Source organism: Pteropus medius, unplaced genomic scaffold (assembly GCF_902729225.1).
Source record: "Pteropus medius unplaced genomic scaffold, Ma_sr-lr_union100, whole genome shotgun sequence".
Taxonomy (NCBI): Eukaryota; Metazoa; Chordata; class Mammalia; order Chiroptera; family Pteropodidae; genus Pteropus; species Pteropus medius.
In genome coordinates, this window is record NW_024342474.1 from 1,281,260 (window position 1) to 1,308,637 (window position 27,378).

Sequence of the window (27,378 nt, forward strand, 5' to 3'; positions counted from 1 at the left end):
TGGCCGCGCCGCCTCTCAGCCGCGCCGGCGGCCACCCCACGGCGCGCCAGTCCAGAGCCCCTCGTCCGGAGACCAGCTCCGGCCTGCCCCAGGACCCATCCCACCCTCCCTTCTCTCCGGGAAGATGAGGCTGCTCCCAGAATGGCTTCTCTTGATCTTTGGCCCGTGGCTCCTGAAGAAGGTAAGGGCAGCAGGGCTGCAGCGCGAGCACGGGGGTCCGGGATGCAAAGGTCCCATAGTGTTAAGGGCTCCGCGAGTCCGCCCCGCCCCCAGCCCTGAGCGTCCCAACTTTGCGCGGCGTGGGGGACGTGGACAGACAGACTTCGGGATCCAGGACAGGCGCTCTCCCAGCACAAGTTGGCTGAGGGTCGGAGACAGGGGCAGGGGTAGAGCCCGACTCGAATCTGGCTCCAGAAGCGGCGGGGGAGGGGACGAAGCCCGACACGCGAGTGCGCCAGACAGAGAGAGAGTGCGAGACAGACAGACAAGCCAGCAGGGTGTCAGCCTTGCCGCCTTTCCGCGCCAACCTCGCTCGTCTCCCGCTCTGTCCTTCCACCCCTCCACTCACGCCTTCCTATTTCTCTTCTCCGCACTTGTCACCATGCTAGGTGGGCACTGTATTCCGAGCATACACGGCCCGAACATACGCGCGCACACACAGACGCACACATACGGCCGAACTTGGCTACAGTCTCCCATCTCCCCTGCACAACCTCACAGACACACCCCTCTCTCACGCCAGCTGATAGGGGTGGGAGTTATTTGGAAGGGAAGTCTCTCTTCCCGTCCCCTCCATGCCCCCACCTTCCTAGGCTGCCTCTTTCCCTGGGGCAAGGACCCGAGGGAGCAGAGGGAGCCCATACTTGATCTGCCTCCCTCCTGACTTGGAGGCTTCAACTCATGTACAGGGTGTGCTCATCTGTGCTGGTGTGGAGTGTGCTGGGTAGCATGTGCACCTGTGTGCATGCATGTGTCCGGGGCAGCCAGGCTTGAGTGTCTAGTGCTGGGGACTAGGGTGCATATGTACACTGGTATGTTGTGTGCTGTTGGCCTTGAAGGGATGAATGCGAGTTCTTGCTTCACAGTGCAGTCATCTATGCCCCGTTGTGTGTCCCACAGGGAGGACCTAGGCCCTGGCCCCCTCTCTCTTTCAATCAGCTCCCCTGCCCATGATTTTCCTGTTTCCTGCACTCTGACTGTAACCTAGCTAGTTTTGGGGCAGGCAGGTGGCTTCCTAAAACCTTATTCCCTACACCCAAACCCCAACCCCTGCACAGTCTGGAAGGGGTAGAGTTCTCCCACCAACACTTGGACCCCCACCTGCTCAGTCAAATCGCACTCGGCAGCTCCAGCAGGGCAAGGGCTGCCTAGTGAAACTGGCAATTGAGATCCTGGAGTCTCCCAAACCTGCCTGGTGACCTTGAGGGGCTAGAAGGTAGGCAAAGGAGCCCCCTCTACAGAAACTGCTTCCACTAGCTAGAGATTCTTTTGGACTTGCTGCCCAGCTCTTGCCCTTAGAGGACTGCAGTGAGGAGGCGTCTGTGCCCCACAACCCACCATGTGTGAAAGCCTGGGGGACAGGAGGAAGGGATGGTACTCCTCCGCCCCTCCTTTCTACTTCCTCCTGCTCTCCTCTCCACTCTCCCCATCACATAAACTCCCTTGTGGACAGATCTAGTTTAATTTCCTTTGCCCCCTGAAGGGGAATGAAACATCTGGTGGAGACTTGAGGGAGAGTAAGCATGAGGATGTGAGTGATGGGGATCTAGCTGAGTGTGTGAGAACTGCAGCTATGGGCCTCCGTGTTGGAGTCAGTGGGAATGAGTATATCTGCCATTTAGTCCAGCTTGTATGTGTGTGAGACTCTGTTTACTTGTGTATACAGATTATGGATGTGAGAATATTTATAACTGTGCATGGAGGAGTGTATATAAAAAATATGTCTGAGTATCTATCTGTATGTGCTTGTGTGCACTTGTGAGTATAGTGTGTGTACATGTGTGTACTCCAAGGCGGGTCTCCAGTGCATCTGTGTGCTGGGGCCCGTGTGTTGTCTCCAGGATTTGTGAGTGTGTATCTGTGTATCTGAGCGCATTTGAGTGTGGGCATGGGCTTGCAAGCCTCAAGATGTATTCGTGTATCTGAATGTGGCTTATGTGTGTATGTGTGCTCAGGGCTATCTCAGTGTCAGGGCTGGCAGTGGGTTGACACTGGGTCAGAGGCTGGTGAGGGGCAGTTTACAAGACAGCTCTTTGGGAAACCCTAACTGTCCAGGATAACAGCCCTGACTTCTCCCACCCTGTACCCTTGCCCCTCCTCCTAGAGCTCCTTCTCCTTCCTCTTTGCTTCAGGCTCCTGGTCTCCTCTCAGCACCTGAAACTCCTGGCTTCTATTGGCCCTGCAGCCCTGCCCTCTGGGCCAGACCTTCAGGATCGTTCTTGTATTGTCTGACTCCTTCCATCCTTCTCTGTGTCTTCCCCATCCCTTGCTGAAGCAGCTGCCTACTGGGAGAAGCAGCAGGCGATCAATAGTCACTAATCACTAATCGCTAATTACTAATTAGCTAGGGGAGGGCAGGGGTGGGACCCTTTGGGACCTTCCAGCTCTATCCTGCCTCCGGGAAGGATTAAGCCCAAGCTAGCCTCAGAGTGGGCTGGCCCTAGCTACCCATCTAGCCACCCTCTTCTGCCTCCACCTCCCTACTCCCCTCTAGCCCCCAGCTAATCTCTGGCTGAGCCACTTAGGCACGTGCAGCCTGGGCTAGGGCCCAGAGCTGTTGGTGAGGATTTGAGGGTAATCAGGGCTGCAGCTGGGCTAGGGGCACAGGAGGGGGGTGGGCAGCACTGTGACAGCTCCCTTGATCCAAGTCTGCCAGGAATGGTACCCGCGGGAAAGAATTTATAGGATTCTTTCCCGCGATATCCAGGTGGGGGTGGAGAAGGAGCTGGAGAAGGGTGACTGGAGAAGATGTGAGGTAATTGGGGGACAGAAACAAAGTAAAGAAGGGGCACTAGGGTCAGAGATAGAGTCATTGGGAAGGGGTGAGATAAACGTTGAAAGAGACTAGGTAAGTGGAGGGGGCATCACTGGGGTCAGAGACGAAGTTATTGGCAAGGAGATAGGGAACTTCGGCGGAGCCTGCAATTCCACGTGGGCGAGGTCCAGGAGGGGGACAGGGTAACAGAGAGAGGGCAGGGTCTTGGGAGGAGTACCAGGGCTCAAGCGTTGCTGGGAGCAATGAGGAGTCGCGGGGCGTGGGGTGGGTAGCAGGGCGCTTCCTTGGGCGCTGAAAACTGGCGCCCCCCCCCCCTGCTCTCTTGCCTGCCCCTCCTCCACCTCCACCCCGCCCACTCCCCCTCAGGCTCCGGCTTCGGGAAATTACATCCCGGCTCCGCGGCTCCCACCACCCCCCTCCACCGCGCCCTGGAGCCCGCGCCTTTATAGGCACATTTATTGCAATAATAAAGTGAGGCGCGGGGCGGGGGACGGGGGGGGCGCCGTTCCCGTGGGGACCGCGCCGGCTCTAGGAAGCAGGGAAATAAAATAAAATAAAATAAAATAAAAATTCAGATAACGGTGAGCCTTGAGCCGCAGGCTTCGGGCAGGCGGGACTGAGGGGGAGGGGGTGACCGGCCCAAGGGCAGAGCTGGCCCCACCAGCGGTCCATAGCCCCTCACGCTATAGTAGAGTCAGGAAGGAGGTATGTGCAATTCCACCTGCCTGGCTCCCTCCCTTAGCCTAACCGTGCCCTTCTGCCATTTCCTTTGACTTGTCTCCCACACGTGTCCTCAGCTCCTGTCTCAGTGCCTTTCTCCCACCTCCTTCATGTCCTCGATTTCTCATTCCAATCCTCATTCACATTCCCCCATCCCATCCCCATACTCTGGGGCTCTGCATCCCTCAGCATCCCTGCTTCTGCCCAATAACCATTCTCCATTTCTGTTCCCACAGGAATCTGGTCCTCATCCCCAACTCCCAGTCCCTATCCTATTCTCTTTCCTGCCCATCCCTCATCCACCACTTCTGTCCTCCCCCATCCTTGTTTTGGTTCTCATCTCATTCTGTCCTCTCTCTTCATTCCCCTGGTCCCTACCCCATCTGCATCCTCCCTGTCTCTGTCCAATGCCTGTCCACCATTTCTGAGCTCTTCATCCTTGTTCTCATGCTTCATCCTTGTTCCTGCCATTGTTCCATCCTCACCTTTGCACCTTTGCACTCCAAGTCCGCACTATCAGTCCTCCTCCATATCTTTCCCAGTCCTCACCCCAGCCTGTCCTACCCACCCCACCTCTGTCTTCACCCCATCTCCATCCCTGGTTCCCAGCCAGACCCCAGCTACTTCATCCTGCCCTGACTGCAGTGTCCATGCCTCTTTCTAGGTGCAAGGGCTCAAAACGCTCTTCCTTCCTCATCCCTAACCCAGGCCGGGAGCACTGTTCCTTCCCCAACCATAGGGTGCTGTCCCCTCCCCCATCAGAATCCTGAATGGCCCCACCAGACCTATGCAGTAAGAGAAGAGACCGACCAGTCTGGAGGCCCTGGGGGAGGTGCACCCTGCAATGCGGCTGGGGGGCCGACAGTCCAATCCTCCCCCCCACCCCCGCCATTCCCAGCGGTCCCATCCCAAAAGAGCCCTCCCCTCATGGAGTTTGTTCAGCAGCAAGAGGCAGCCTCAACTCCCCTCCAGTGCGTGGGCTAGCTGCCTTGGGGGCAAAGCACTCCTGACAAGTCTCCCGTCTTCACGCCCGGCAAGGGCCTGATGGCGCCTGGTGAAGTGCACCCCCCACCCACCCCCTATCCCCGTCTGCCATTGAAAATCTCCACACACACACACACACACACACACACACACACGCACACACATACACACGTACACACACACCCCCAGCTGACAGCCAGGCTAGCCTCTTCCCTCCGCAAATGTCACCGCGCTCAATTAGCTTAATTAAACCAGCTCTGGAGCTAGAGGGACCCCTCCTCGGACAACACCCTGCTCTCACTCTCAGTCCTAAAGGGAGAGGAACAGCACCGTGGATTCTGGGCAAAGAGGGGCTCCCTTGTCACCCTGCTTTCCTCTCACTCCCACCCCCGCCTACAGTTGGAGACAGACAACCTGAAAGATAGAGGGAAAGAACCACAGAGACAAACAGAAATGGAGAAAAACAGAATCATGGAAGGAGAAAATTATAGATAGTGAGGAAGAGACTGAGAGACAAAACAGAGACTGAGAGGAGAGTGGGGGGAGAAGAGAGATGGAAAAACAGTGAAAGAGGGAGAACGAGAGAGGGAGAGCGGGCAGGCGAGCAAGGAAGCCAGAGGGAGGATTTTATTTTATTTTATTTCATGTTCCCATTTCTCGGCTCGTTTCCTCGCAGACTCTCGCCCCTCCCTGTCCGAGCTCCCCCCAAGGTCGCTTTGGCTGCCCCCGCAACCCATCCTTTTTATCTTGGCTGTCTCCTGTGGCAGGTGGGGGGTGCTGGTGCCCAATGCCCAGGGATTTGCCAGGATCAGAGAAGCAAAGACAGAAATTTGTCTGGGATCAGAGTGGGGAATACCCAGTACCCCTCGCCACCCAGCTGAACCTGCTTTCCTGTCCCAGTCTGTGCCTGGCAAGAGTCACTGCACTGAAACAGCCCTAGACAGGTCCTGAGAGGGTGCTATTGGGGTGTGCTGAGGACAGGGTAGTTTGGAGTTGTAGCAGCTGGCTGTGAGGACCAATGGAAGCCCTTGGAAGAAGCAGTAATTGGGTCCAGAGAAGTGAGGAGTTAGGTGTCAGAGTTCAAATGCCACCCCCCAACTCCACTTTTGACCTTTTCTGGAAGCTTTGTGCACTCCCTCCTCCAATGCCCTCTCCGGAGCTCAAGCCTTGCCCTCTCCAAACCCACCTCCTGAGGCCTTGGCCCCTCCTTCTGGGAGGCTCTTTCCCTTTCCCCCTCCCCCGCCCCCAGCGATGCCTAGGACCCCCTTCTACCAGCCCCTCTCAGGCCCACCCTCCTGGTGTTAGCTGCCAGCTAGCTCAAGCTTGTCTGTCTGAGTCAATCACTCCTGCCGCCCCCACCCCCCTCACCTGAGCTGAGAGGAGGAATGGATAGGAGGAGGAATGAGGGGGGCGATAAATATGTATGACGAGCGGGTGGCGGCCGCATTAATAACCCAGGATCACAGCGCTGCGGGGTTGGGGACCAGGCAGTGAAGATTCTAGCCCAGCAGCTTGACTCTGCCATTCATATCCCCCCATGGATGCATGGTATACACACGGGTGTGTGCAAATAGAGGGGGATACGCATGTTGACAGGGTTGTTTACCTACACAAAGCTCAGTGGGCAGAGACCCTTCATATACAACCCACACAAATGCATCTCCACAGGGGGAACACAGTGAAAGCATACTTGTTCTATTATTGTGGCTATACTGACACACTCCCTTTAGAAAGAGCTTGACACATGGACAGAGAATGATAGGAGCTCACACAGGAAAAGTGACACAACTAGAGATATGCCACCCTCAGACATACAGCCAACCCAGGAATGCAATTATAACACACAGATGCAACTACCACAAACTGATACACAGCCTCACTCAGATTAACACAAATATATAGCCGACCCAGGCACATACATAGCCCAGGTACACATACATCGCTGATACAGACTGACACAACAAACATTCAGCCACCACAAGCAGGCAGACACACATACACAGTCTCCTCTGACTGATACACATGAGAATACAGACAAATGGTCACCAGGGCCACACACACAACCACCACACACAGCTACCTCAGACAGACACACACCTATAACCATAGGTACACACGCGCACACACACACACACACACACTCACTTCAGGTAGAAAGACAGGCAATACGACCTTCCCATGCTAACAGAAGCAACTACCCCAGACTGACAGACACAGTACTCCCTCCTCTGAGTCTGAACCCACACACAGTTAAGGGCCACACTAATGGCCACAGCTAGCACAGTCTGACTGACACACTCTGACACACACAGCTCCTCTCCCTCCCGTTCCCCTCCCTGGAGCGGCATCTCCATATTTCTTCCTCTTGCTCTCACCCATCTCTTTCCCGGCCCCCCCACCCCCAGATAATTGATGGCCTGGGCCTGGCCCCACCGCTCCCGCCTCTCGATCTATCTTGTACTCCTGCCCGAGCTGTCTCCCAAATCACCGCCACCTGAAACACAAGGAAATGGGTAGGGGCGGCCCGGGCAGCTCCTCCTGCTGTCTCCAAGTCCAGGGGAAGAATCGCCAGGAGGCCACCCCCACAGCAGGAGCACTGGAGGCAGGGAGGGGTACTGAAGTAGACACCAAGCCTCCAACCAAAGCGCCCAGATTCTTCAATGCTCTCTTCAGCTCTACTGGTTTCCCTAGACCCTCCCCTCAAGGGAGTAGAGGCTGAGGCTGGGGTAGAGATTCTGGTCTCCCCAGATGCCTAGGGACATCTTCACTTCTTTCTGGATGCTGGATATTGACAGCAGTCATGGCTTTGCTTGGCTGAATCCAGCTCCTTCCTGGCCCGTTTCTCTATAGACCAGCCAGACTCCAGGCTGAAAGAGATGGAGCCCAGGACCCCAACTCCACTCCCTATTCAAACCAACACTGGCTTGGGATTTCTTAGCCGCATCAGAGTTCTGGAAGAACACAAGTATTCTCAGCGTCATTTCACAGATTTAGAAACTGAGGCCTAGATAGGTGAAGTGACTTGGCCAAGACCATACACACAGCTTGGAAAGGCTGCAGGTTCTACTCCAGCGCACGCTGAAACACTCGCTGCGGACTGCCTGATTCTGTTTGGTCTTCTAGCGGCTGAAAAAAGAGGCTGGCGTGGGTAAGACCCTGGCAGTGGCCAGGGACAACTGAAGCGTCTCTCTTTCTTCCTCTTTCTTCGTCCACAGGACGTCAGTGCCCAGATACCGGAGTCCGTGAGGCCACAGTACATGGAGCTGCGCCCCGCCGCAGCCGGAGGGGGCGCCCCTGGCCAACATCTCCCAGCGCCCAGGTCTTCCGACAGCCTGGGCACCGCCGGCTCGTGGAGCTGGGCCTGGCCGGCTAACCACACTGGGGCACTGGCCGGGGAGAGGGCGGTGGGGGCGCTGCCTGCGCAGCGCACCAAGAGGAAGCCGTCTATCAAAGCGGCCCGCGCCAAAAAGATCTTCGGCTGGGGCGACTTCTACTTCCGGGTGCATACCCTCAAGTTCTCGCTGCTGGTGACCGGCAAGATCGTGGACCATGTGAACGGGACCTTCAGCGTGTACTTCCGCCACAACTCGTCCAGCCTGGGCAACCTCACCGTCAGTATCGTGCCGCCCTCCAAACGTGTCGAGTTTGGGGGCGTCTGGCTGCCGGGCCCCGCCCCCCACCCTCTGCAGTCTACACTGGCGCTGGAGGGGGTGCTTCCTGGGCTGGGGCCTCCGCTTGGGCTTGCGGCCGCCGGTGCGGGGCTAGGAGGTACTCTCGGGGGCGCGCTGGCGGGCCCACTCGGGGGCTCCCTGGGAGTGCCCGGGGCCAAAGAGTCACGCGCTTTCAATTGCCACGTGGAGTATGAGAAGACAAACCGCGCGCGCAAGCACCGCCCGTGCCTGTACGACCCATCGCAGGTGTGCTTCACCGAGCATACGCAGAGTCAGGCAGCCTGGCTCTGTGCCAAGCCCTTCAAAGTCATCTGCATTTTCGTCTCCTTCCTCAGTTTTGACTACAAACTGGTGCAGAAGGTGTGCCCCGATTATAACTTCCAGAGCGAACACCCCTACTTTGGATAGTGTGCCCCGCCCTAGCCCAGCCCCTGAGCTGCCAAATCCCGGGTCCTAAGTGGGACCCCTCCCCGTTGCCCCACAACTCATGTGGCTGCGTCCATCCTTCCACTCTGGAGGAGAGGAACAGCCCTCCCAGGACCATCAGCCGGCGCGGGTCCCCTTTTCGTTATTGGGAGTGCCAACGAGGCTGGGAGTAGTCCCCTCAGTTATACCCCAAAGTGGAGAGGCAAAGCGCAGCCCCAGATAGGCGGTCCCAGCATCCCCTACATCCACACTGGGTCCTCTTTACGCCCCTGGCGCTAGGCTGGCACTCCCTTTGTGCACAGCTTTAATAATGCCTGGCCTGGCACCCTCATCCCACCTTGACGTTTGTCCTCCTGCTCCACCCTGTCCCTACGTAAAGGCTAAAGACTATAAGCCACGGCCTAGCACTGTTCCTTTCTGCTTGCCATATGCCTGTCCCCTTTTCCCCGAAACCCCAATTAGGGTAACAAAAGCAAAGTCCTGGATAGGCGATTGACTCCAGTCCTTGCCCTCTGCCCACCTCCCTCCCCTTCCTGCAGTCCTGCTCCACCTGCCCCTTTCTGGCTGCTTCCTCTTGGTGATATTTTTTTTTTTCTACTCCAAAACAGACAGGAAAGGGAATAAAATAAAGTAAAACCCAATAGGAGTCTGTGTGAGACCTTTGTAGGGAAGAGGGGAACGGTGCAGGTTTATGTCTGGCAGAGACCCGGCCAGGGCCTCTTTCGCTAGCGGCTCTTGGGGAAACTGTGGCAAATATTGACTGAGCTAGCACCTTGGAGGTCATCCAAGACCAGATCAGACAGAGATGAGGGCGACCCTTGGGGTAGGAGCTCTGCCTGAGGTGGGGATGTACCTCTCAGAGGTGGGCGAAATTAAATTGCAGGAGATAGGATGAGGATGAGGATGAGGATTAAACCTGAGAGGGGACTGCCAGCGGACCATTTGGGACAATTTAGGGGAGGAGGTGTAAGGCCTTGAAATCCCATTCAAGGAGATGCAGAGACAGCGTAAGCAGAGCGCTGACAACCTGCTAAGCTCCGTGAGGCTGGTGGGAGGCAGCAGGTGGGGGGAGGGCAAACGGTGTTTGCGGCATCTGGAGTCATCGATCTTCCTTTTCCTTCCTAATTTCGTCGGCGCTGAGTTTGCAGTCGGATGAGGGAGGGAAGGAGGAAGGCCTGGGACGAAGAGGTGGGGGAAGGGACGACCGCGAGTTTGGAGACCTGGGCCTCGTCACCGCAGCTTGCCTCCTGCAAACAAGGCCCCCTTCAGCCAGCTGCCCATCCTCCCTACCCTGCCTCCAGCTCCCTCATGCAGCCGCGGCTGCTAATTTTAAACGCCCCCACCCTTGGCCCAGGTGTTAATTGGCGGCTGCTTCATTAGCAATTCTCCCAGCCACCCCACTCCTCATCCCCCCACCCCCACCCTGGGGCCCCCTGAGGGGCAAGGAAGAGGGTCCCACAAGGTGGGACTCAGAAGGACATCTTGTCTTAAGCCTTCCTTTGCTTTAAGTCTTGGGTCAAGGTACCAACTCCGAGAAGGCAGTGTTCTCCAGGGGACTGCCCACTGGCTCCAGCCGGGAAACTGAATCAAAGGTGAATGTGACGCAGACATGACTGGGAGTGAAAAGTCGGTAAAGAGAAAATAAATATTGGACGGATGGATGGATGGATGGATGGATGGGTAGGTGGATGGATGGATAACCAAATCAACTGAAAGGAGGAGGGAGGTGGGAAGTGGTTCTGGATCAGAGATTGGAGGAAGGAGAAGAACCCAGTGGACTCTTAAGACCAGGCCTGTTGCTGGAAAGACCTAAGAACAGTGGGGCTAGTGGGAGAGAAGGAGGTTAGAGCTAAGGAGTACTTCTGAGGCCAGGTATGAGAGCCAAATGCGAGTGGTTGGAATTAGCTAGTTAGCCCATCTGGGCCACAGTTTCCTCACTTGTAAAGCAATAATAAAATACCGTGAGATTAACTGAGACTGCATGTAAACTTGCTTTGTGATGGATTGTCCTTCCCTCTTCCTCTGACTCACAAACCTTCCTCCTGCAAGGCCATACTCACCTCTGCCTCCTCTTCTTCCTCCTTCCTCCCCCCTGGCCTCTTGAGACATCTGGATATCTAAGAACAGAGCTAGGTGCTCTTGCTTGTAATTGTACTTGTTGGATTTTGTTAACTACCCAGTTCTTGATGTCCCAGTACTTAGTGACTATTTTTATATCTCCAGGGCTATGGCATGCCTGGGCATAGAGTAGGAGCTCAATATGTCTGTTGAATGAATGAATAAGTGAATGAATGTGTAATATTGCTATGTGAGGCAATGGTTCTCAAACTCACTGCTTATTAGAATCACTGAGGAAAGGTTTCGTTGTGCATCAGCACAAGTGGGTAAATGCCCACTACTCTTTAGGATCCATTGAATTAGAACCTCTGAGAAGAGGTTCCACACTCATATATTTACATCATATTCCCCAACCAATTCTGATGCCCAGGTTTGGGAAACATTGAGTCCCTCCCCCAAAGGATGAGTCCAGAAGTCAAGCTAAAAAGAAGATCCCTTCCAGTTCCAAGGATCTATATAGCCCTGGGGATATAGAGAGCTCACTGACTGCTAGGGTGACAGGAGGTGAACAGGTAATAAAATTCGACAAGGCAATGACAGGAGGGGGCATCTCACTCAGCTCCCAGATGTCCCAGGAGGAGAAGATGGCTAAGGAAAGAGGAAGCAGGTTTGTAAGTCAGAAAACGAGGGGATGACAATCTATCCCAGAGCATGTTTACAGTCTCATTTAATCCCACCACATGTTATTTTACTATTGATTTACAAGTGAGGAAATTAAGACCCAGATAGGCTAATTTGCGAATTAGTCCCAGAGCTGGAACTTGAACTCAAGTCTCTCACCCTTACAAACCAGGTGCCTTCAGTGGACTATGGCTCTCTAGCTTGTATAGGAGTCTTTGTATTTCCTGGAAAGCTTAATAATGCTAGGTATTCAGGAGGCATCCAATAAATGGTTGTTGTCTGGGCAAGAACAAAAAAAACCTGAAGAGCTTCAGGACAGTGAGGAAATTGGGCGGCACTGGATCTCTTCACTTTCTGGCAAGAGCCGCTGACCCCGAGGCTACAGACGCAAAATGAAGCGGGAGTGGGGGGTGGGGAGGGCGGAAGGGGGCGGGGGGGAGTGAAAAAAAAACTACAATTCCCTGAAGACCATAAGGGGGTCACCTCACGCATGCGTAGATCCCTCCCCTTAATCATGTGGCTTCTCCGGCCGCTATTCTCGCGCACGCGCTCTCGGTTCAGCGTTCTTCCGACTTCTTGTCTCACCCGGCGGGAGTTGGTGGCTAGAGGTCCTGCGACTTCAGGTTGCGATGCTGCCCTTCTCCTTAATCTGGGCGACTCGGGTAAGAATGGGGCTCCGGAGACTGGGCGACCGGTAGAAAGCAAGCTCCCCTCCTACTGTAGTTTCCATTCACAAACTCTGAGGTTCTCTCGGCTTTTCCACGCACGTGGTCTGGGTCCTCCGGGAGCGAACGCGCTAGTAGGACTCCCTGAGAGCTCCGGATGCGCGCGGGATAACTGGGGGCCCCTCCCCATTCCCGTAATCATACGCCCCAGGGCCTGTGACCGTCCTTTTCACGTGACATTAAGGGAGAGAACTGCACTGGATGCCCCGTGAGTCCTAGGCTGGCGAATGAGCAGGGTTTCAGGCCTTGACAGGCAAGCTGAGTCCTGCAAGCCCTGAGCTGTGCAGATGATGCAACCGAATTCCATGGTTTGCATCAGGGGTCCCGCGGCGCTGTGGGCTGGAAGGAGGTAGAAAGGGGACAAGGCAAAAGATGTGGTTTTTGGCTTCCCTGCCAGCAGACACCCCCTGGCCAGCAGACACCCCCTGGCCCCATACCCTTATTCCTACCCCTTTTCCCCAGGGACTGCTAAAGGTCTACACTACCACCTCCAGTGTTCTGAAAAACAGTTCTACAGCCTGTTGTCTTAATCACTTGCAACTTGGCCTCCTCCCCACTTACTGGGGTATCAGCTTTTGGAAAGAAGAACCTTTTGTTCCCGTGGGTGGGGACGTTCTGAAACTGCTAGGTTCTAGAAGACAGACTTTGCCTTGTGGCTTTGCAGAGTGGTTCCTGGGTCCAGGTGGAGGAAGATTCTGAGATGAGGTGAATGGACCAAATCAGAGCCACCCTCTGGACATTGATCTCAACCTTGGCTCTAGAACTGGCTTTTGGAGGTGGGGGTGGTGAAAACTGAAACAGGCAGGCTAGACATCTGGCTGCTGGGTTTGGAGCCAGAGGGTCCAATAAGCATGGCTGAGAGTAGTTGGGAGACTGTCTGGACACTTTTATTTGATCCTTGCTTTGCCTCCTCTAGCCTCTGCAGAGATGTGGTCAGCTGACCAGGATGGCCATACGGTGCCAGCACAGTGAGGCAGCCCAGAACCAGACCACAGAAGCAACCAGGGGCTGGACAGGCCAGGAGAGTCTGTCAGACAGTGACCCTGAGATGTGGGAGCTGCTGCAGAGGGAGAAGGACAGGCAGTGTCGTGGTCTGGAACTCATTGCCTCAGAGGTGGGACCTGGGGAGAGGGGCCAGGGCTTGGGCCACCATGGGTGCAGGCACCTTATTGCTGTTTCTCCAGATCTCCCTTTTGGACTCGGGGCCTTCCTGCTGGGCCTTATCTCCCTTTCATCTTACTGTTCTCTGAAGCAAAGGCAGGGCCAGTTTGGGTTATGGAATGCGGGCATTAGAGAGCTTCCAGAGCCTTCCACAGCCCCTACAGTCGAGCCTGGCCCCTCCCACCTTCCAAGAGAAAAGAAGAACCTGAAAGTACAGGTTTGAGAGGACAGGTGGCCTTGCTGGGGACATTTAACATGGCAGCTAGGTTTCCGAGGTTACTGCCTCTGGCCCTGCCCCAGGTCTGGCAAGGAACCCTGAAAGTACAGAGCTTTCTGTGGAACCCAGCTTCTCCCTGTAGCCTGGGGCCCTGGCAGGGTGAGCTGTGGGGGTCCAGGGAAAGGGGCTCAGTACCTTCTGACATTGCTCCTACCCCCACCCCAGAACTTTTGCAGCCGAGCTGCGCTGGAGGCCTTGGGGTCCTGTCTGAACAACAAGTACTCTGAGGGTTATCCTGGCAAGAGGTGAGAGCTAGGCACCAGAGGGCTGGAGGGCAGCCTTAGAGATGGTGTTCCCAGTGAGAGTCACCTGCCTCTACCCTCCCAGTCCTTTGTTGCTGGTCAAGGGAAATGGCGAAACCCTTTCTCTGTGCCCTGATATGCCCCCTTCCCATGGCAGATATTATGGGGGAGCAGAAGTAGTGGATGAAATCGAGCTACTGTGTCAGCGTCGGGCCTTGGAAGCATTTGACCTGGATCCTGCACAGTGGGGAGTCAATGTCCAGCCCTACTCAGGGTCCCCAGCCAATCTGGCCGCCTATACAGCCCTTCTGCAGCCTCACGACCGAATCATGGGGCTAGACCTGCCTGATGGGGGCCAGTGAGTATGGATGTGTGGGTGATGGGCTTGGTGAGCAGTACAGGCATGAGAGAGCAGTTATTTTTTGAATACATACCAAGTGCTGTACAGATGGAACAGTCTACTCTCTGTCTTGAAAGTTACAGTTCAGGAAGAAAATAAGACCCCAGTAACAGTGTGGATAGAGCAGTGAGGGTGGTACATGTTAGCAGCAGTTTTCTAGAGACAGAGGCTTTTGGAGTGGGGCAGGAGGGGAGTGCTTAAGTCTGAGTGTTGTTCCATTTTGAAGCCTTCTTATTTCCTCTTCCCTCCCCGCAGTCTCACCCATGGTTATATGTCTGATGTCAAGCGGATCTCAGCCACATCCATCTTCTTCGAGTCTATGCCCTATAAGCTGAACGTGAGTGCTGTAGAGTGAGAGGAGGGAGCTGCTCAGGCCCTGGTGGCCCTCTCTTGGGGAAAGTGCGGGGCTGGAGCCCTGGGCAGCCGTCAGGGTCAAGGAGGAAAGTGAGCTGTCCTGCTTCCTTCTCAGGGCTTTAGCTTTTTGTCTGTCTATTTAGCCCAAAACTGGCCTTATTGACTACGACCAGCTGGCAGTCACTGCTCGACTTTTCCGACCTCGGCTTATCATAGCTGGTACCAGCGCCTATGCTCGCCTCATCGACTATGCCCGAATGAGAGAGGTTGGTGGAGGGCTGAGGTCCTGAGGAGTAGTGGAAGATTTTGGAAGAGGGGCAGCTTTGGGCAGGCCTACCTGGGCTCTCCCCAGGCTGAGACCTGTCTCACCACCTGCCCAGGTTTGTGATGAGGTCAAGGCACACCTTCTGGCAGACATGGCCCACATCAGTGGCTTGGTGGCTGCCAGGGTGATCCCCTCACCTTTCAAGCATGCGGATGTTGTCACCACTACCACCCACAAGACCCTTCGAGGGGCCAGGTCAGACTCCCTTGAAGTCAAGCCTTGCTTTTCCCTACCTTCACATCCTATTCCTGGGGCATTGTTGGGTGGATCTGAGAGGAACTCATTCCACCTGAAGACTCCTACACATTCTGACAGTTCTTCTCTTGCCCACAGTGACAATTCCCCAGAAGGAGGTTTGGAGGGGAGTAGAAGGGGTTGCTGCCCTCAACCACTGGAGTCCAGCACACTGAGCCCAACTGAGATAAACTCAGAGCCCTCAGGGAACCTGGACCAGCCAACTTCCTCTGCTTTCCCAATCCCTTGCCTTTTCGTTTCAGCTTAGATTCTGACCACTCTCTTTCCACATAGGTCAGGACTCATCTTCTACCGGAAGGGGGTGCGGTCTGTGGACCCCAAGACTGGCAAAGATATCCCTTACACGTTTGAGGACCGAATCAACTTTGCTGTGTTCCCATCACTGCAGGGGGGGCCCCACAACCATGCCATTGCTGCAGTGGCCGTGGCTCTAAAGCAGGTTAGGAAGTCTGCTCTTCTGGGCGGGTGAGCATTGGCTTGGATGCTCAGACACTGTACCTCACTTACTAAAGTTGGAGCTGTTAGAAGGGAAGTGCCAGGAGGGGAGGGGTCAAAGCTGGGTTCACAACTATGCTGGGGGTGGGAGCAGCAGAAGGGGCAGGACTTGGGGTCCCAGGTGCTGCTATCTCATCTCCAGGCCAGCACCCCCATGTTCCGGGAGTACTCCCTGCAGGTTCTGAAGAACGCTCGGGCCATGGCTGATGCCCTGCTAGATCGAGGCTACTCCCTGGTGTCTGGTAAGGCAGAGGGGTGGGTGAGAGCCTCTGTAGCCTCGGGCAAAGGCTTAGGACTCACCACTCCCTGCTTACTATTTCTCCCACTTAGGTGGCACTGACAACCATCTAGTACTGGTGGACCTGCGGCCCAAGGGCCTGGATGGGGCTCGGGCTGAGCGGGTACTGGAGCTTGTATCCATCACAGCCAATAAGAACACTTGTCCTGGAGACCGAAGTGCCATCACACCGGGGGGCCTTCGGCTCGGTGAGAACTGGGGTTCCAGAAGGGAAGGGTGGCTTCTGGGGCTTAGACCAGGGGTTCTCAACCCCTGGGGCACGGACCAGTACTGGTCTGTGGCCTGTTAGGAACCTGGCCGCACAGCAGGTGAGCAGCAGGCAAGTGAGCGAAGCTTCATCTGTATTTGCAGCCACTACCCAGCGCTAGCGTCACCACCTCGGCTCCACCTCAGATCATCAGGCATTAAATTCTCATAGGAGCACCGGTCCCTGGTACCAGAAAAGTAGGGGACCACTGGCTTAGATTATGCTAATATGCTTCTGCCTCTCTCCCAGGGGCCCCAGCCTTGACCTCTCGACAGTTTCGTGAAGATGACTTCCGGAGAGTTGTGGCCTTTATAGATGAAGGCGTCAACATTGGCTTGGAGGTGAAGAGCAAGACCGGTGAGTGGGCCAGAACCACACCCTCCCTCGCCCCCCTCCCCGCACCAGCCAGTTTTGTTCACTATCTGCCCTTCCCAGTGAGCTAATTGCCTTTCCTAGAGCTCTGACTACTTTTTCCCTCACCCACTTTAGCCAAACTCCAGGATTTCAAATCCTTCCTGCTCAAGGATGCAGAAACAAGACATCAGCTGGCTGACCTCAGACAACGGGTGGAACAGTTTGCCAGGGCATTTCCTATGCCTGGTTTTGAAGAGCACTGAAGGCACCAAGGAAATGAGTCTCAAGACAAATTATTCTCCTTCCCCATAACTGGACCAGTGGAGGGGGTGCCTATCTTCCACATTTTGCTGAAGGAGGGAAGGGTTCCTACTTAGGAAAAGAGCCAGGCGTAGTCTTCTTCCCAGAATTTGTAGCTGAGAATATTTCTTTTTGTAAGGAGACTTAGAAGGAGGAAGCTGGGGCTTTCTGCCTTAACCTCTCCCATTACCAGTGTTATAGACTCCCTTATCTTTCTTGGGGATGGGGGAGTTACCCTTCTGAGCCAGAAGAAAGGGTGGGTAGTTACCCTCCTTTCTCTTTTTATCTAATAAAATACTAACCTGACTTCAGCTTCTATTACTGTGGGAGGGGTCCCCTGGGCTAGGTGGTAATTTGTCTCCCTCCAAGTGTGCCTTCTTTCCCACTACCTACAGAAGGACCCCCCGGGGCTGCAGCCTCCTCCTCTCTCTGTCTCTGATCAGAGCCTACTACACCAGACGTGATTAGCAGGCGCAGCAAATTCAATTTGTTAAATGAAATTGTATTTTGCCCACGGCTGCTTCTGTTTGATCCCAGGGGACAGAAGGGAGTAAGGGAGGGGCGGGGTGGCAGGAGGAGGCCCAAGATGCTGGGTTGGCTGGGGAGGCAGGGGCTTGGGCACTGAGGAAAGTGCTGCTTCTCTCTGGGCATAGGTGCCTCATCCAGGCAGGCTGGGCAACAGGCTACGAGCCCAGTCGAGCCAGAGCAACACCGCAGGCCTGGGCTGGCGCCCAGAGCCTGAGCATACGTGGGGCCCGCCACGTCGCTTGGCACTCAGAGGCCCCGCTTGCTCTTGGCTCACATCGGCCACGCTCAACACGTAGCTTGAGCCACACCCACACCCTACAAGGCTCCGGTAGCAGGGCAGAGGAGATGGCTTAGGCCTTTTGGGTCAAATCAGCTGCTGCCGGCTCCTGCTGCCTTTCCCCCTCTCTTAACGCCTCCCCCGCGTGGGATTCAAGCTGAGGGTCAGAGGTGCTTCCGCTGCTGAGAGCAAGAGTAGAAGGTGGGGGTGGAGCTGCCTCCCCTCCGCGTGGGAACTGGGCCTGTGAATGCAGGATCTGGACAGGGTGGCTAGAATGCCACCCTGGGGGCTGGGAGCAGATAGTGGAAGAAATGAGAAGGCCGGCTGATGGAACTCACACCTCCGCCAGGCTCAGAAATCTGGCCGGTCCTTCTTCAGCTTCTTATAGTCCGTGGAAACTGCAAGAAACTGTTGGGGAGGGCGGTGTTGCACTGAGTGACCCAGGCCTCCCTTTGTGGGGGAGGGGGAGGTGGGGCACCGAGGAGTCGTTGGGGACCAAGAAAGGATGGAGGTACAACCCTAGAGCCACCGAGAGTTACCTTGTATTGGTCATTGGGGCTCAGGCGGTTCCAGGGCTCTGGGTTATTCTTTCGGTCCCAGCTGCGAGGAGGGAGGAAGAGAGTTAGGGTTTCCTCTGCAGGAGCTAGAACTCTGGAGCCTAAGGTAACACCCAGGGTCTCTGTCTCTACCCCAGCAATCTCCTCCTACCCTGGGGTACCCATTTACCAGAGACGGACAGGGGAGAGGGCATATTAGCAGTTGCTGACAAGTGAGACAAGAAGGCTGTCACCATTGTCAGCGTGAAGCCGGGCAGGTGACAGGCTGACAACTCAGCCCAGAGGCTCCCGCCCACTCCTTGCCACCCTAGGTCAACCCAGCAGAGCAGAGGGAATTGGGCAGAGATCCTGAGGGGCTGGGTTTCCTGTGATGTGCCTCAAATTGATAATGCAGACCTGTGCGGAGGATCTCCTCGCCCTCACTCTGGCCTGGAGTGGAGTGTCTGTACCATACAGGTCCCAATGGCACCCCCAGCTCCAGGCCCCCCAGAGCGGAGACTGAGGTACCCAAAGGCCGCTGGCGGCGGGCAGAGCTGCGCTGCCATGGCAACCAGGCCGGGAGCGGGGCGGGGTCCACAGCCCAAAGCGGGCCGAGTCTGGAGCCATCAAGAAGAGAGCGATGGGGTGGGCCAGAGGGGAGGCGGGCCCTCCCAGGTCAGGAGCGGGCTCTGGCCCGGAGATTGCCAGGTGGGGCAGTGGCCAGTGCGCTGCTGGGGTCTCCCCGCTAAGACCACCCATTCCCACTTTTCTGGAGAGGGGGATGCGTTCCTGCCCCATTTTGCCCCACCCAGGACCCCTGCCAACGTCCCAAGCTTGGCTTTTACCAGACGTCGGGGCTACGCAAGGCGAGCCTCAGCAAGTAGAGAGCAGCGCTGCCCATGCCCAGGCCAATGAAGCCGATCATCGGGATGAGCTGTGGGAAAGACGGAAGGCACTTTCAGAGTCAGCCCCCTCTCCCAGTTCTCAGTGGCCCTTTACAAGCTTTTCTGCCCACTGGTCGCCACCCCTGTCCCGGGGCTGGAGCTCCTTCCTTTCTGGGAGAGAGGACGTGGAACCTCCCACACCACAGTTCCAGCCATCATCTCCCTCACCTCACAGAGAACCTGTCCCAGGGAGATTTAGGGGATACGGGGGCATATTGCAGGGGTAGTTGAGGGCACTCTGAAGAAAAGTTAGGAGCACTGGGGAGACTAGTCAAGAGGAGGGAACTGGGAGATTTGGGGGCCGCTGGGGCAGCGAGAGAGTTAAGAGTTAGAACCAGTGGCTCTGGGGACCTAACTCACCGCGGGATGTCTCTTGATCTGCCGGTAGAAGCGGGCCCCAAGACTGGTTCCTGCCATATCGCCTCTCTAGTGTCTGGTTCTCTGTAGCTTCTCCTCTCCCTTGCTCCTCCTGGGGTCCCGCCCCCGGCTGGGGAGGGGTCAGCCCAGCCCAACCTAACCCAGCCTGGCCCTCTGCACACGACTCACCCCACCCCCAGCCATTTCTTCTTTCCGCAGCTCCAAGCTCAGGGCGGGGAGAGTTGTTGGCGGGGAGAATTGTTGGTGAGCAGAGGAGTTTCTGCTCCTCCATTCTCTTCTCCAGATGTCTGCACCCTGGACCACAGGACACCATCATACTTGGGCTTTGAGCTGCTCCGAGGGAGAGGCCTCACAGGCTTTGACCCAAACTCTAATTGAGAGGGGATCCAGAAGTGCGGGGTGGGACTCCCCATGAGACAGGCAGGCAGACAGACCTCCTGCTAAGTGCCGATGTGGAGTGTTCACAGGTGGGACCAGGAGGAGTCAGGAAAGAGCAAGGGCACCGGCAACACTTCCCTGACATTCTTAGAGCCATCCAAGATCTAGCAGGTGCTGGAGGCCCTAGTCCTGTCCTGTCCACAGTGTAGTGGAAGGGAGAGGGGGACAGACAAGCCAACAGAACTAAAGCAGCCCCAGCCCCTCTACTCCTGTGCGGTTTCTTCAAGTTGTATTGTGTTTGGCCTGGAATAGTGTTTGGTGGTCAGGGGACCAGGGACATCTTAAACACGGCTCTGGACAGAGTAAGTCAGAGGGTGAAGTTTAGGGGCTTGAGAAACTTGCTTGTCCTGCCTACTTCCTGTAGGGGTGAAGGTCAAGCCACCCATGGAGGCCACTCTCTGCTTCTGGCTGTGGTGCAGAGAAAGTGAATAGAGTGAGGGAAGTTGTCAAGGAAAGACAGACAAGATGTTGAAGGAGGAAAGACAAGACACATAGAAACAGAAGTGTAGAGTGATTGCCTCCCATTCCAAAGCCAACTCAGGTGTATGCTATGCTGTCAGGATGAGAAGGCTCACTGATACTGTCTTTGGGGAATTGGGGTCCCAGAGACCTAGGAGGAGCCTAGCCCTAACTACTTCTCCCCACTCCCATGCTAACCTCCACCTTCTCTCCCTCCCTGCCTTCCCTTGGGCATTTGGATTCTATAAAGGTCCCCACTTCTCCCCTCCAGAGCCCTATGGCAGCTTGAGCAGGGGAGATCTGTGCATCTACCGCTGCCCAATCCCACCCCACCCCCCCGCCCCGTATAGGGAGGGAAGGGGCCTCTCCTGGGGGCCCTTTTCTTTCCCTGGCGCTGATACTTCCCCCGCCCTCTGCGCTGACAAGCACGGCCGTAATTAGGCTGCGGGGTCCGGGGCTCTCCGCCTCCCTCCGGCGGATAATGAGATAAAGTGTCAGAGACACCGCGAGAACAAAGAGACAGAGACTCACTGAGATGCGCGTGGGGGGTGGGGAGGGGGACTGACGGATGTCAGAGCCTGGAGCAGCGCAGAGCCCAGCCCCCCCTGAGCACCCACACCTTCAGGGCCGGGCCAGGGAGTGGGGTGTCCTGTAATCCTTGCCCCCCTTTAGTCTTTGGGACTAAAAATCAATCTCGGAGCTCGAATGGAGAGGCCGCACAGCCTGGCTGCACATCTGGCTCTATGTGGTATAGCTGAGAACTAGGACATCTACAGGGACTTCTGGCCCCTGCGCCACGCCCTTTTGCTTCTCTGGCCCTCGTCTGCCTTCTTGTGTCCTTTTATGTGAGTTCTGGTGACCGGGGCCTAGCACGTCACAGACCCTTCGCCCTCCTCCTTTCCTGTGGGTGCGGATCCTCCTGCCTTGGGCCTCTGCCCCACTTTCCAAGCTCCCTATTACATGATTGTTTCTGTTGGGGCCTCTCCTTGACATTTCATCTGCTTTTGGTGCCAGTTGTTGACCCCTTCTCTGTGACTTTATTTCTAAGCTTCCATCCCATCTCTGGAGCATGGTCTCTGGGACACATGCTGGGGCATAGAACTCCTTGGGTTCCAAATTTCATCTCTCCCCACCTCCCCGCACTTTCCCAACAGAAGGACTCAAGCTACGCTGACCCAGCAGGTAAGGGACAGCAGAAGTCAAGCTGCGGGTTAGGCGTGGCCGCCGGGGGGCGGGGTCCCTCTGGGACCCGACTCTGAACGCTAAATCGCGCAGGATACTATTCCGCACCTCAGGTCAAAAGCAGCTGGACCACGCGCAGCAAGCTGGAGGCAGGGGCTGTGGGCGCGGGCGCCCTCTGGAGGCCGAGACGCTCCAAAGCTTTTAGGGGAGATGCCTGCTTTCCCGCAGGTAAGTTCACCTAGTGTGTGGGTCCACGTCCTGCCCGCCTCTCTTGCCACTCCCACGGCCAAGGCAGTGGATCCCGCAGTGGACGGGGGGTGTATGGAGAGGGCACGCGGAAGCTCCCACCTCACCAAGCTCGGGCACCCCCAAGATCAGGCTGATTCCTCTCTGGAGGCTAGGCAGCCCCAGACACCTGGGACTCCGTGTCTGCCGTGGGATTGCCCTCTGCCCTCTGACCCTTCCTGTCCTAGTTTCTGGCTGCCCTTTTCTGCCTCTTTCTTCTTCGGGCCCTGTCTGCCTCTATCTCTGTGTCTCTGTGTTATGTCTGTGTCTCTGTTTCTTATCATTCTGGTTTATGTCTGTCTCTCCCTGTGTAGCTCTCTACCTGGCTTTGTCCTACATCTGTTTCTCTATCTCTCAGTGTTTTTCTCTCCTTTCCTCTACATGCCTCTACCTCGCTTGGTCTCTCTTTACAAATGCTTTTCTCACTGTCTTTATCTCTGTCTCCCCACTTCCATTCCCCAGTTCTATTGCTATTATCTGGCTTGCTGCCCCTGGGTGGGTGGAGGCGGCTGCGGCAGTCCAACGAGACTGCCTGGGGACAACTCGGGGCACTGCCTGAGGTCCCCTACGCGGTCACCTCCACATGCCCATCACCTCGGCGCGGCCTCTGTCTTCCCTCAGCAGCTGTGGGGCGTGGAGGGGACATCCGGGAAGGGAAGACACAGTGCCCAGCATCTGCTCGGGAGCCCCGGGGACCCTGACCCCCTCTGCCGCTATTAAGGGCGCCAGGTCCCGAGGCTCTGAGATGATCGTGATTGCATCAGCCAGACAGCCGCGGAGCCAGGAGCCGCGCAGAGAGCGAACAAGCGAGCGAGACAAAGACTCCCGCGCCATCTGTTTATGCAAAGCACTCTCCGCCAGGGACCCTGGCATCCCGGTGCCTGGCTCGGCTTGGGGCACAGGGTCATGAGCCCGCTCCTGCTCGGTGCCTCCGCCGCGCCGCGGCTCCCCCCTCCCGGCATCCAGAGGGGCAGTGGGGCGAGCGGAACCGAGAGGGGCGGGGGTGTTGATGTGATTGGAGCAGACGCGGCTGTTTCTTCAATAATGGATGGAGATGATGCGGACGGCGGAGCCAAACCCGCCCTGAGAAGAGAGAGGAATAAAAATGGAGAGAGGAAGGGGCGGGGAAGGGAGACTCACCCGGGTGCGCGCGCTCTCTCATACACACACACACAAGAACACGCGCGCGCGCGCGCGCAGGCGCGCGTGCGTCACGCTGTCATTCGAATACACGCCGCCGTGTGGCTCGCACCCCGGTACACACCCACGCACTGTCACCAAGACACACACACCTGCAGGCGAAGACGCCAGAGCAACACGCACGCACTAGAGGCTCTTCCTGATTCTCACACATACACAGACCTGAGTCTCAGGCTGAGACCACGGAAATGCCAACACGCGGGACACATATATGCACATCTAGACACCCAGGGGCAGAGAAAGACAAAAATCATAGAAGTTGAGAGGAGCGGCAAAATGGGGAAAAGACCGATAGATACATATCCAGAGTACATACACACACCAGGGGCACACTCACCAACACATACGCCACACCTGGGGCTCTGATAGACTCACCTTACACACTTGGGGCACAGACACACATAATACACACCAGGGGCACAGACAACCATAATTTCCAGGAGGAAGAGATCCACCTACTCCCCTCCCCGCCCCCCCGCCCCCCGCCCGTGGAATTCAGAGGTTGACACCTACACATATGCAAGGAGCTGCTGCCTGTGCCCTGCCGTGGTGGAGTGTGGCAGAGAAGTCACTGGGGTCCCTGTTAAAAGACCTTGTTAGCATAGCCATATAATGAGGTCCTGATGACAGGAGCTCCTCGGGCTGTTGCCCCTGCACCCTGTTGTACTGCCTGCAAGCTTCCTTCCTTGAGCCACAGGGTGGGTGGTGCAGACCTGGGGCCACTCTGGCCCCAGCCAACACCAACTCCAGCAGTTGAGAAGAACAGGAGCCATAGAGGAACATTGGCGGCTGCATAGGGAGACTCCCAGGATTCCCAACACAGTCAGGAGGCAGGGGGTGGAAGAGAGGGTCACTGGGTAACCCCCTCATCCCCTGTGCTGCCCAATCTTCCCACTTCAAGCGGCACTTTCTTTGCTAAGAGATAGGTGGGGACTGGGGAGGGATAAGGTGAGGGTTGTGTCCTGGACCCTAGTAACCCTCCCCCTCCTCTGGTCTGTTTTCGATTCAGTCCACTCGTTGCCCCAGACTTTTGACCTTTGCAGCGTGAAGCAGCATCATCCATCACCCAGGCGGCTGCTTACGGTAGTAGGGGGCGTTGGGGGCTCACACAGAGTTGCTCTCGCTCCTGCCTTCCTCTCCTGAGACTTGCTCTCTCGCCAACCGGCCAGGGCTCAACCAGCAGACGAGTACTGGAGGGAATGCGTGACTGGGCTCAATCGCAATATTGGGCCTTGTGTCGCACCTCTGGCACCCCAGCACCGTCCTTCGAGCCCAGCACAGCCGGCCTTCCCGCTCCTCCCACCCTCCCTCTCTCGGGCCCTTTGCTTAATTTCCTATTAACTGCTGATAAATCCAATTAAACCGCCGCTCTAATTAGGGACAGCTGCCGGCTCCGCGAGGCGGGGAAGGGGGGTGCCCCCCGAGTATAGGGGGGAGAACAGCCGCTCACTCTGCTTTTCGGTACCCCATAACAGCATCGCCGCCCAATGAGCCAGTAAATTGGTTTTGCTTCAGCATTGTGGGGGCCCCTGTTGGATCTCGGGGTGGCTCTGATTTTGAGTCTCTCAGACCGCTTGATGAGATATGACCCAAGTCCTAGCCGCCCCCCCGCCCCCTCCACCACGTTCGTGATAGGAGGATCCCGGGGAGGGACGGGGGCAAAAAGCTTGATTTGTATGTGGTGGTGGAGGGGGCCCTGTGATCTGTTCCTATTGCAGCCCAAGCATGATTAAAGGAGGGTTGCCTGAGTCTTCCTTTATGACCCCGTCGTACCTCCAGGAGTTCAAGACAGTCAAGGGCAAAGGGAACAGGAAACAACCCAGTACTGCAGCCAGTCTTCTTGTGTGCTTCCCTACCCCCACCACATTTCAGCCTTCTGGAAGGAAGGGGGACGTGTCCGTCCCGGGCCCTCCTCTTCCCCAGCCCAGCTGAGCCTCTGTCCTCCCCCCCGCTAGCAGCAGATGGTGCCCAGGCTCCCGCTGCCAACCTTGCTAGGCGGTGCCAACCTCAGGCCTGGCAGACAACGGGCAGAAGAGGATCTCCTGACTGGCCAGGCTGACCCTCCCCCATCCTCCATCAAGCTCAAGACCCTCCGCCTGCCCCAATCCAGCGACCACCCCAGGCTGCTTCCCAGGTTCCCAAACTCCTCGTCTCCTTCAGCTCCCTTCTCCACACCTTCTTGCTCCCCGCCACCTGCCACCATGACCAGGGCCGGCATATTTGCATATCTACATATGCAAATAACAACATTTGCATACGGTGCGCTGCAGGGGTGGTCTCTGCGTGAGCCCGTTAGCTGTCTGCCCTGCGCCCTCTCACTTGGTACCTGTCGCAAAGGGTTGGGGCGGGGGCCGCGTGGGAAGGGTTAGCCCCCCGGCCTTGCTCGTTCAGTTCCCCGGAGGACTTGAGGAAGTGTTGCCATGGAGACGGCACGCACCCCACCCCCTCCCAGGCCCAGGGTCTCGGGCTCGGTGTCTCTGGTTCTCCTTTATTCCCCCGCCCGGTCCTTCGCTCTCCAACCGAGATCTTGCATCGCCCCCTGGCGGCCTAACTCGGCACTGAGCCAAGTTCCAAAACGTAAGGGGCTGCTCGAGGATAAATCGGTAAGAGATGGGGGACCTGTCCTGCTACCTCATCTTGCTTCCATCCGCAGGGGCTCGGGGACGGTGACCCCAGCCCGGCTCCCCTTTTTTCATTGACGACAGAGGCCTCGCTTGGCAGACGCACCCGTCTCCCCGCCTCCCACCAGCCTCAGCCCAGGTGGGTTTTGGGTTATCCCACCTGGTGAGACAGGATTCTCCACTCCTTCGTAGGCCTTTCCCTCCCTCTCTCCTTGGATCCCGGTTAAAGAACAAACTTTTCTAACTTTTGCCAAAACTTTAATAAATTTGCAACGTTCAACAGTTCGCCTCCCACCCACCCTCGCACCCTCGCACCCTCAGGGCGCCTCCTAGTGGAGACGCATTCTTTCTTTTTCCAGTTCTCAAAGGCTGGACCTGAAGGGTTTCGGGGGAGGTTGCTCTGGGCTCCAGTTATCTGACGCCCTAGGTTGGGGGAGGGGGCAGGAACCTGCCCGCTAGAGCCCCGTCACGCTCTGGCGGGCCTTCCCACCCCTCCCCTACCCAATAGTATAGTTGCTTTCGCCCCTTTCCTCTTCAACCTCCACTGGGCCTGCCCAGAATGGGGCATGGGTATCTCCCGCCAGCAGGCGCCTGCACACTTAAATCTCCTCCAGGAAGTCTGTGGGGAACAGCCCCACCTTACGGCCAGTGTAGACCTTGACGTAGCCGCCTGCTTCATCTCCTTTCTGCACCACGATCTAAAGGATTAAAGGATTAAGGAGGAGAGGAATCAAAGGAAAACGTAGGAGAGGAGAGCAGGGGAGCCCGGAGTTATGGAGGCCCGTATATTATTAATGGGTTAAGATCAGCAAGGAGTGTGGTTTGCAGAGGATTCTCCCGGCCTGGGGGGTTGGGTAGGGGCACCAGAGCTACCTGGTCCTTCTTGAGAGTGATCTGGCCTATCTCACGGTTCCCCACGAAGGATCTTGTTACCCGGTGCACACGTTCTCCAGAGCGGACTCGAATGATGAAGTTTGGAGGGAAAAATCCGACCTTCTCCCCTATTTTCCCCTAGAGATGGTAGGGAGACTTGGTCTCTCAATTTCAGGTTCTAAACTCAACCCATGTCCCACCTTAGCTTCAGTCATTTTTCTTACCCGCCACCACTCTTCATTGGAGTCATCAATGACTGTGATCTTCTCTCCAGGCCTGGCAGAAGAAGGGAAGGACCTCTGAGATTTGGGGCCTTATTTACATATCCAGTCCCTTGGCTGTACTCAGATCCAGCCCCAACAGGCTCCAAGCTCTGAGCATCCCCCTCCCACCTTGTCTTTCCCCTAGAGAGCTAGGCTCTCCTCTCACTCACAGTACATTCCCACCCCAATTCTAAGGCTTCTCACGGGAAATCCAGGTCGTCCTTCTCCAGAGCTTTGAACCGATAGAGAGCAACAAAGTAATGAGACTGCTGGAAGCCAGGCTGTTTGTGCTGGGGGATGAAAGAGGGTGATGAGTCTCAGGGCTCCTGTCCTACACTGAGGGGCAGAAATCCAAGGTAGGGGCATTCTCCAAACACACTACATTCCATCTATCTTCCAGGTCCTTAAACTAAGAGGAGTTTATTG

The 27,378-nt window shown here is 56.4% G+C and overlaps 4 protein-coding genes and 1 long non-coding RNA gene across 18 annotated transcripts in view; 2 read left to right on the forward strand and 3 right to left on the reverse strand.

The window, feature by feature from the left end:
- On the forward strand, positions 1-9,437 carry NXPH4 (neurexophilin 4). 2 transcript variants are annotated; one of them, XM_039865768.1, is made up of 2 exons: positions 1-181; positions 7,915-9,437. In XM_039865768.1, exons 1-2 carry the CDS (start codon positions 125-127, stop codon positions 8,776-8,778), a joined length of 921 nt encoding a protein of 306 aa, XP_039721702.1. In that variant the 5' UTR covers positions 1-124; the 3' UTR covers positions 8,779-9,437. The 2 variants fall into 2 exon arrangements, with proteins under 2 accessions (XP_039721702.1, XP_039721703.1); XM_039865769.1 differs by having other exon boundaries at positions 118-181; positions 7,550-9,437.
- On the reverse strand, positions 9,104-12,147 carry LOC120604951 (uncharacterized). Its single transcript, XR_005653453.1, has 3 exons — positions 12,019-12,147; positions 10,256-10,409; positions 9,104-10,043 (listed from the first exon to the last, which is right to left on the reverse strand). It is a non-coding gene; the product is annotated as an uncharacterized LOC120604951 (long non-coding RNA).
- On the forward strand, positions 12,040-17,274 carry SHMT2 (serine hydroxymethyltransferase 2). The gene is made up of 12 exons (XM_039865756.1): positions 12,040-12,197; positions 13,177-13,374; positions 13,864-13,943; positions 14,098-14,298; positions 14,596-14,677; positions 14,838-14,960; positions 15,075-15,214; positions 15,548-15,713; positions 15,912-16,011; positions 16,100-16,255; positions 16,564-16,671; positions 16,804-17,274. The coding sequence occupies exons 1-12, from the start codon at positions 12,165-12,167 to the stop codon at positions 16,929-16,931; spliced, it is 1,515 nt and encodes a 504-aa protein (XP_039721690.1). The 5' UTR covers positions 12,040-12,164; the 3' UTR covers positions 16,932-17,274.
- Positions 17,275-17,893: 619 nt separating this feature from the next.
- On the reverse strand, positions 17,894-19,750 carry COXFA4L2 (cytochrome c oxidase hypoxia associated subunit FA4L2). Its single transcript, XM_039865770.1, has 4 exons — positions 19,614-19,750; positions 19,155-19,243; positions 18,313-18,373; positions 17,894-18,181 (listed from the first exon to the last, which is right to left on the reverse strand). Exons 1-4 carry the CDS (start codon positions 19,668-19,670, stop codon positions 18,125-18,127), a joined length of 264 nt encoding a protein of 87 aa, XP_039721704.1. The 5' UTR covers positions 19,671-19,750; the 3' UTR covers positions 17,894-18,124.
- A 6,307-nt stretch (positions 19,751-26,057) lies between these two features.
- The window catches only part of STAC3 (SH3 and cysteine rich domain 3), a 6,699-nt gene continuing 5,378 nt past the window's right edge, over positions 26,058-27,378 (reverse strand). For 6 of the 13 annotated variants that reach the window (XM_039865765.1, XM_039865763.1, XM_039865761.1 and 3 more), the window contains 3 exons: positions 27,157-27,242; positions 26,914-26,965; positions 26,523-26,827 (listed from right to left, as the gene is read on the reverse strand). In XM_039865765.1, coding sequence (XP_039721699.1) covers positions 26,588-26,827; positions 26,914-26,965; positions 27,157-27,242 — 378 coding nt within the window. In that variant the 3' untranslated portion in view covers positions 26,523-26,587. The other 7 variants (XR_005653452.1, XM_039865762.1, XM_039865758.1 and 4 more) reach the window with 5 other exon arrangements.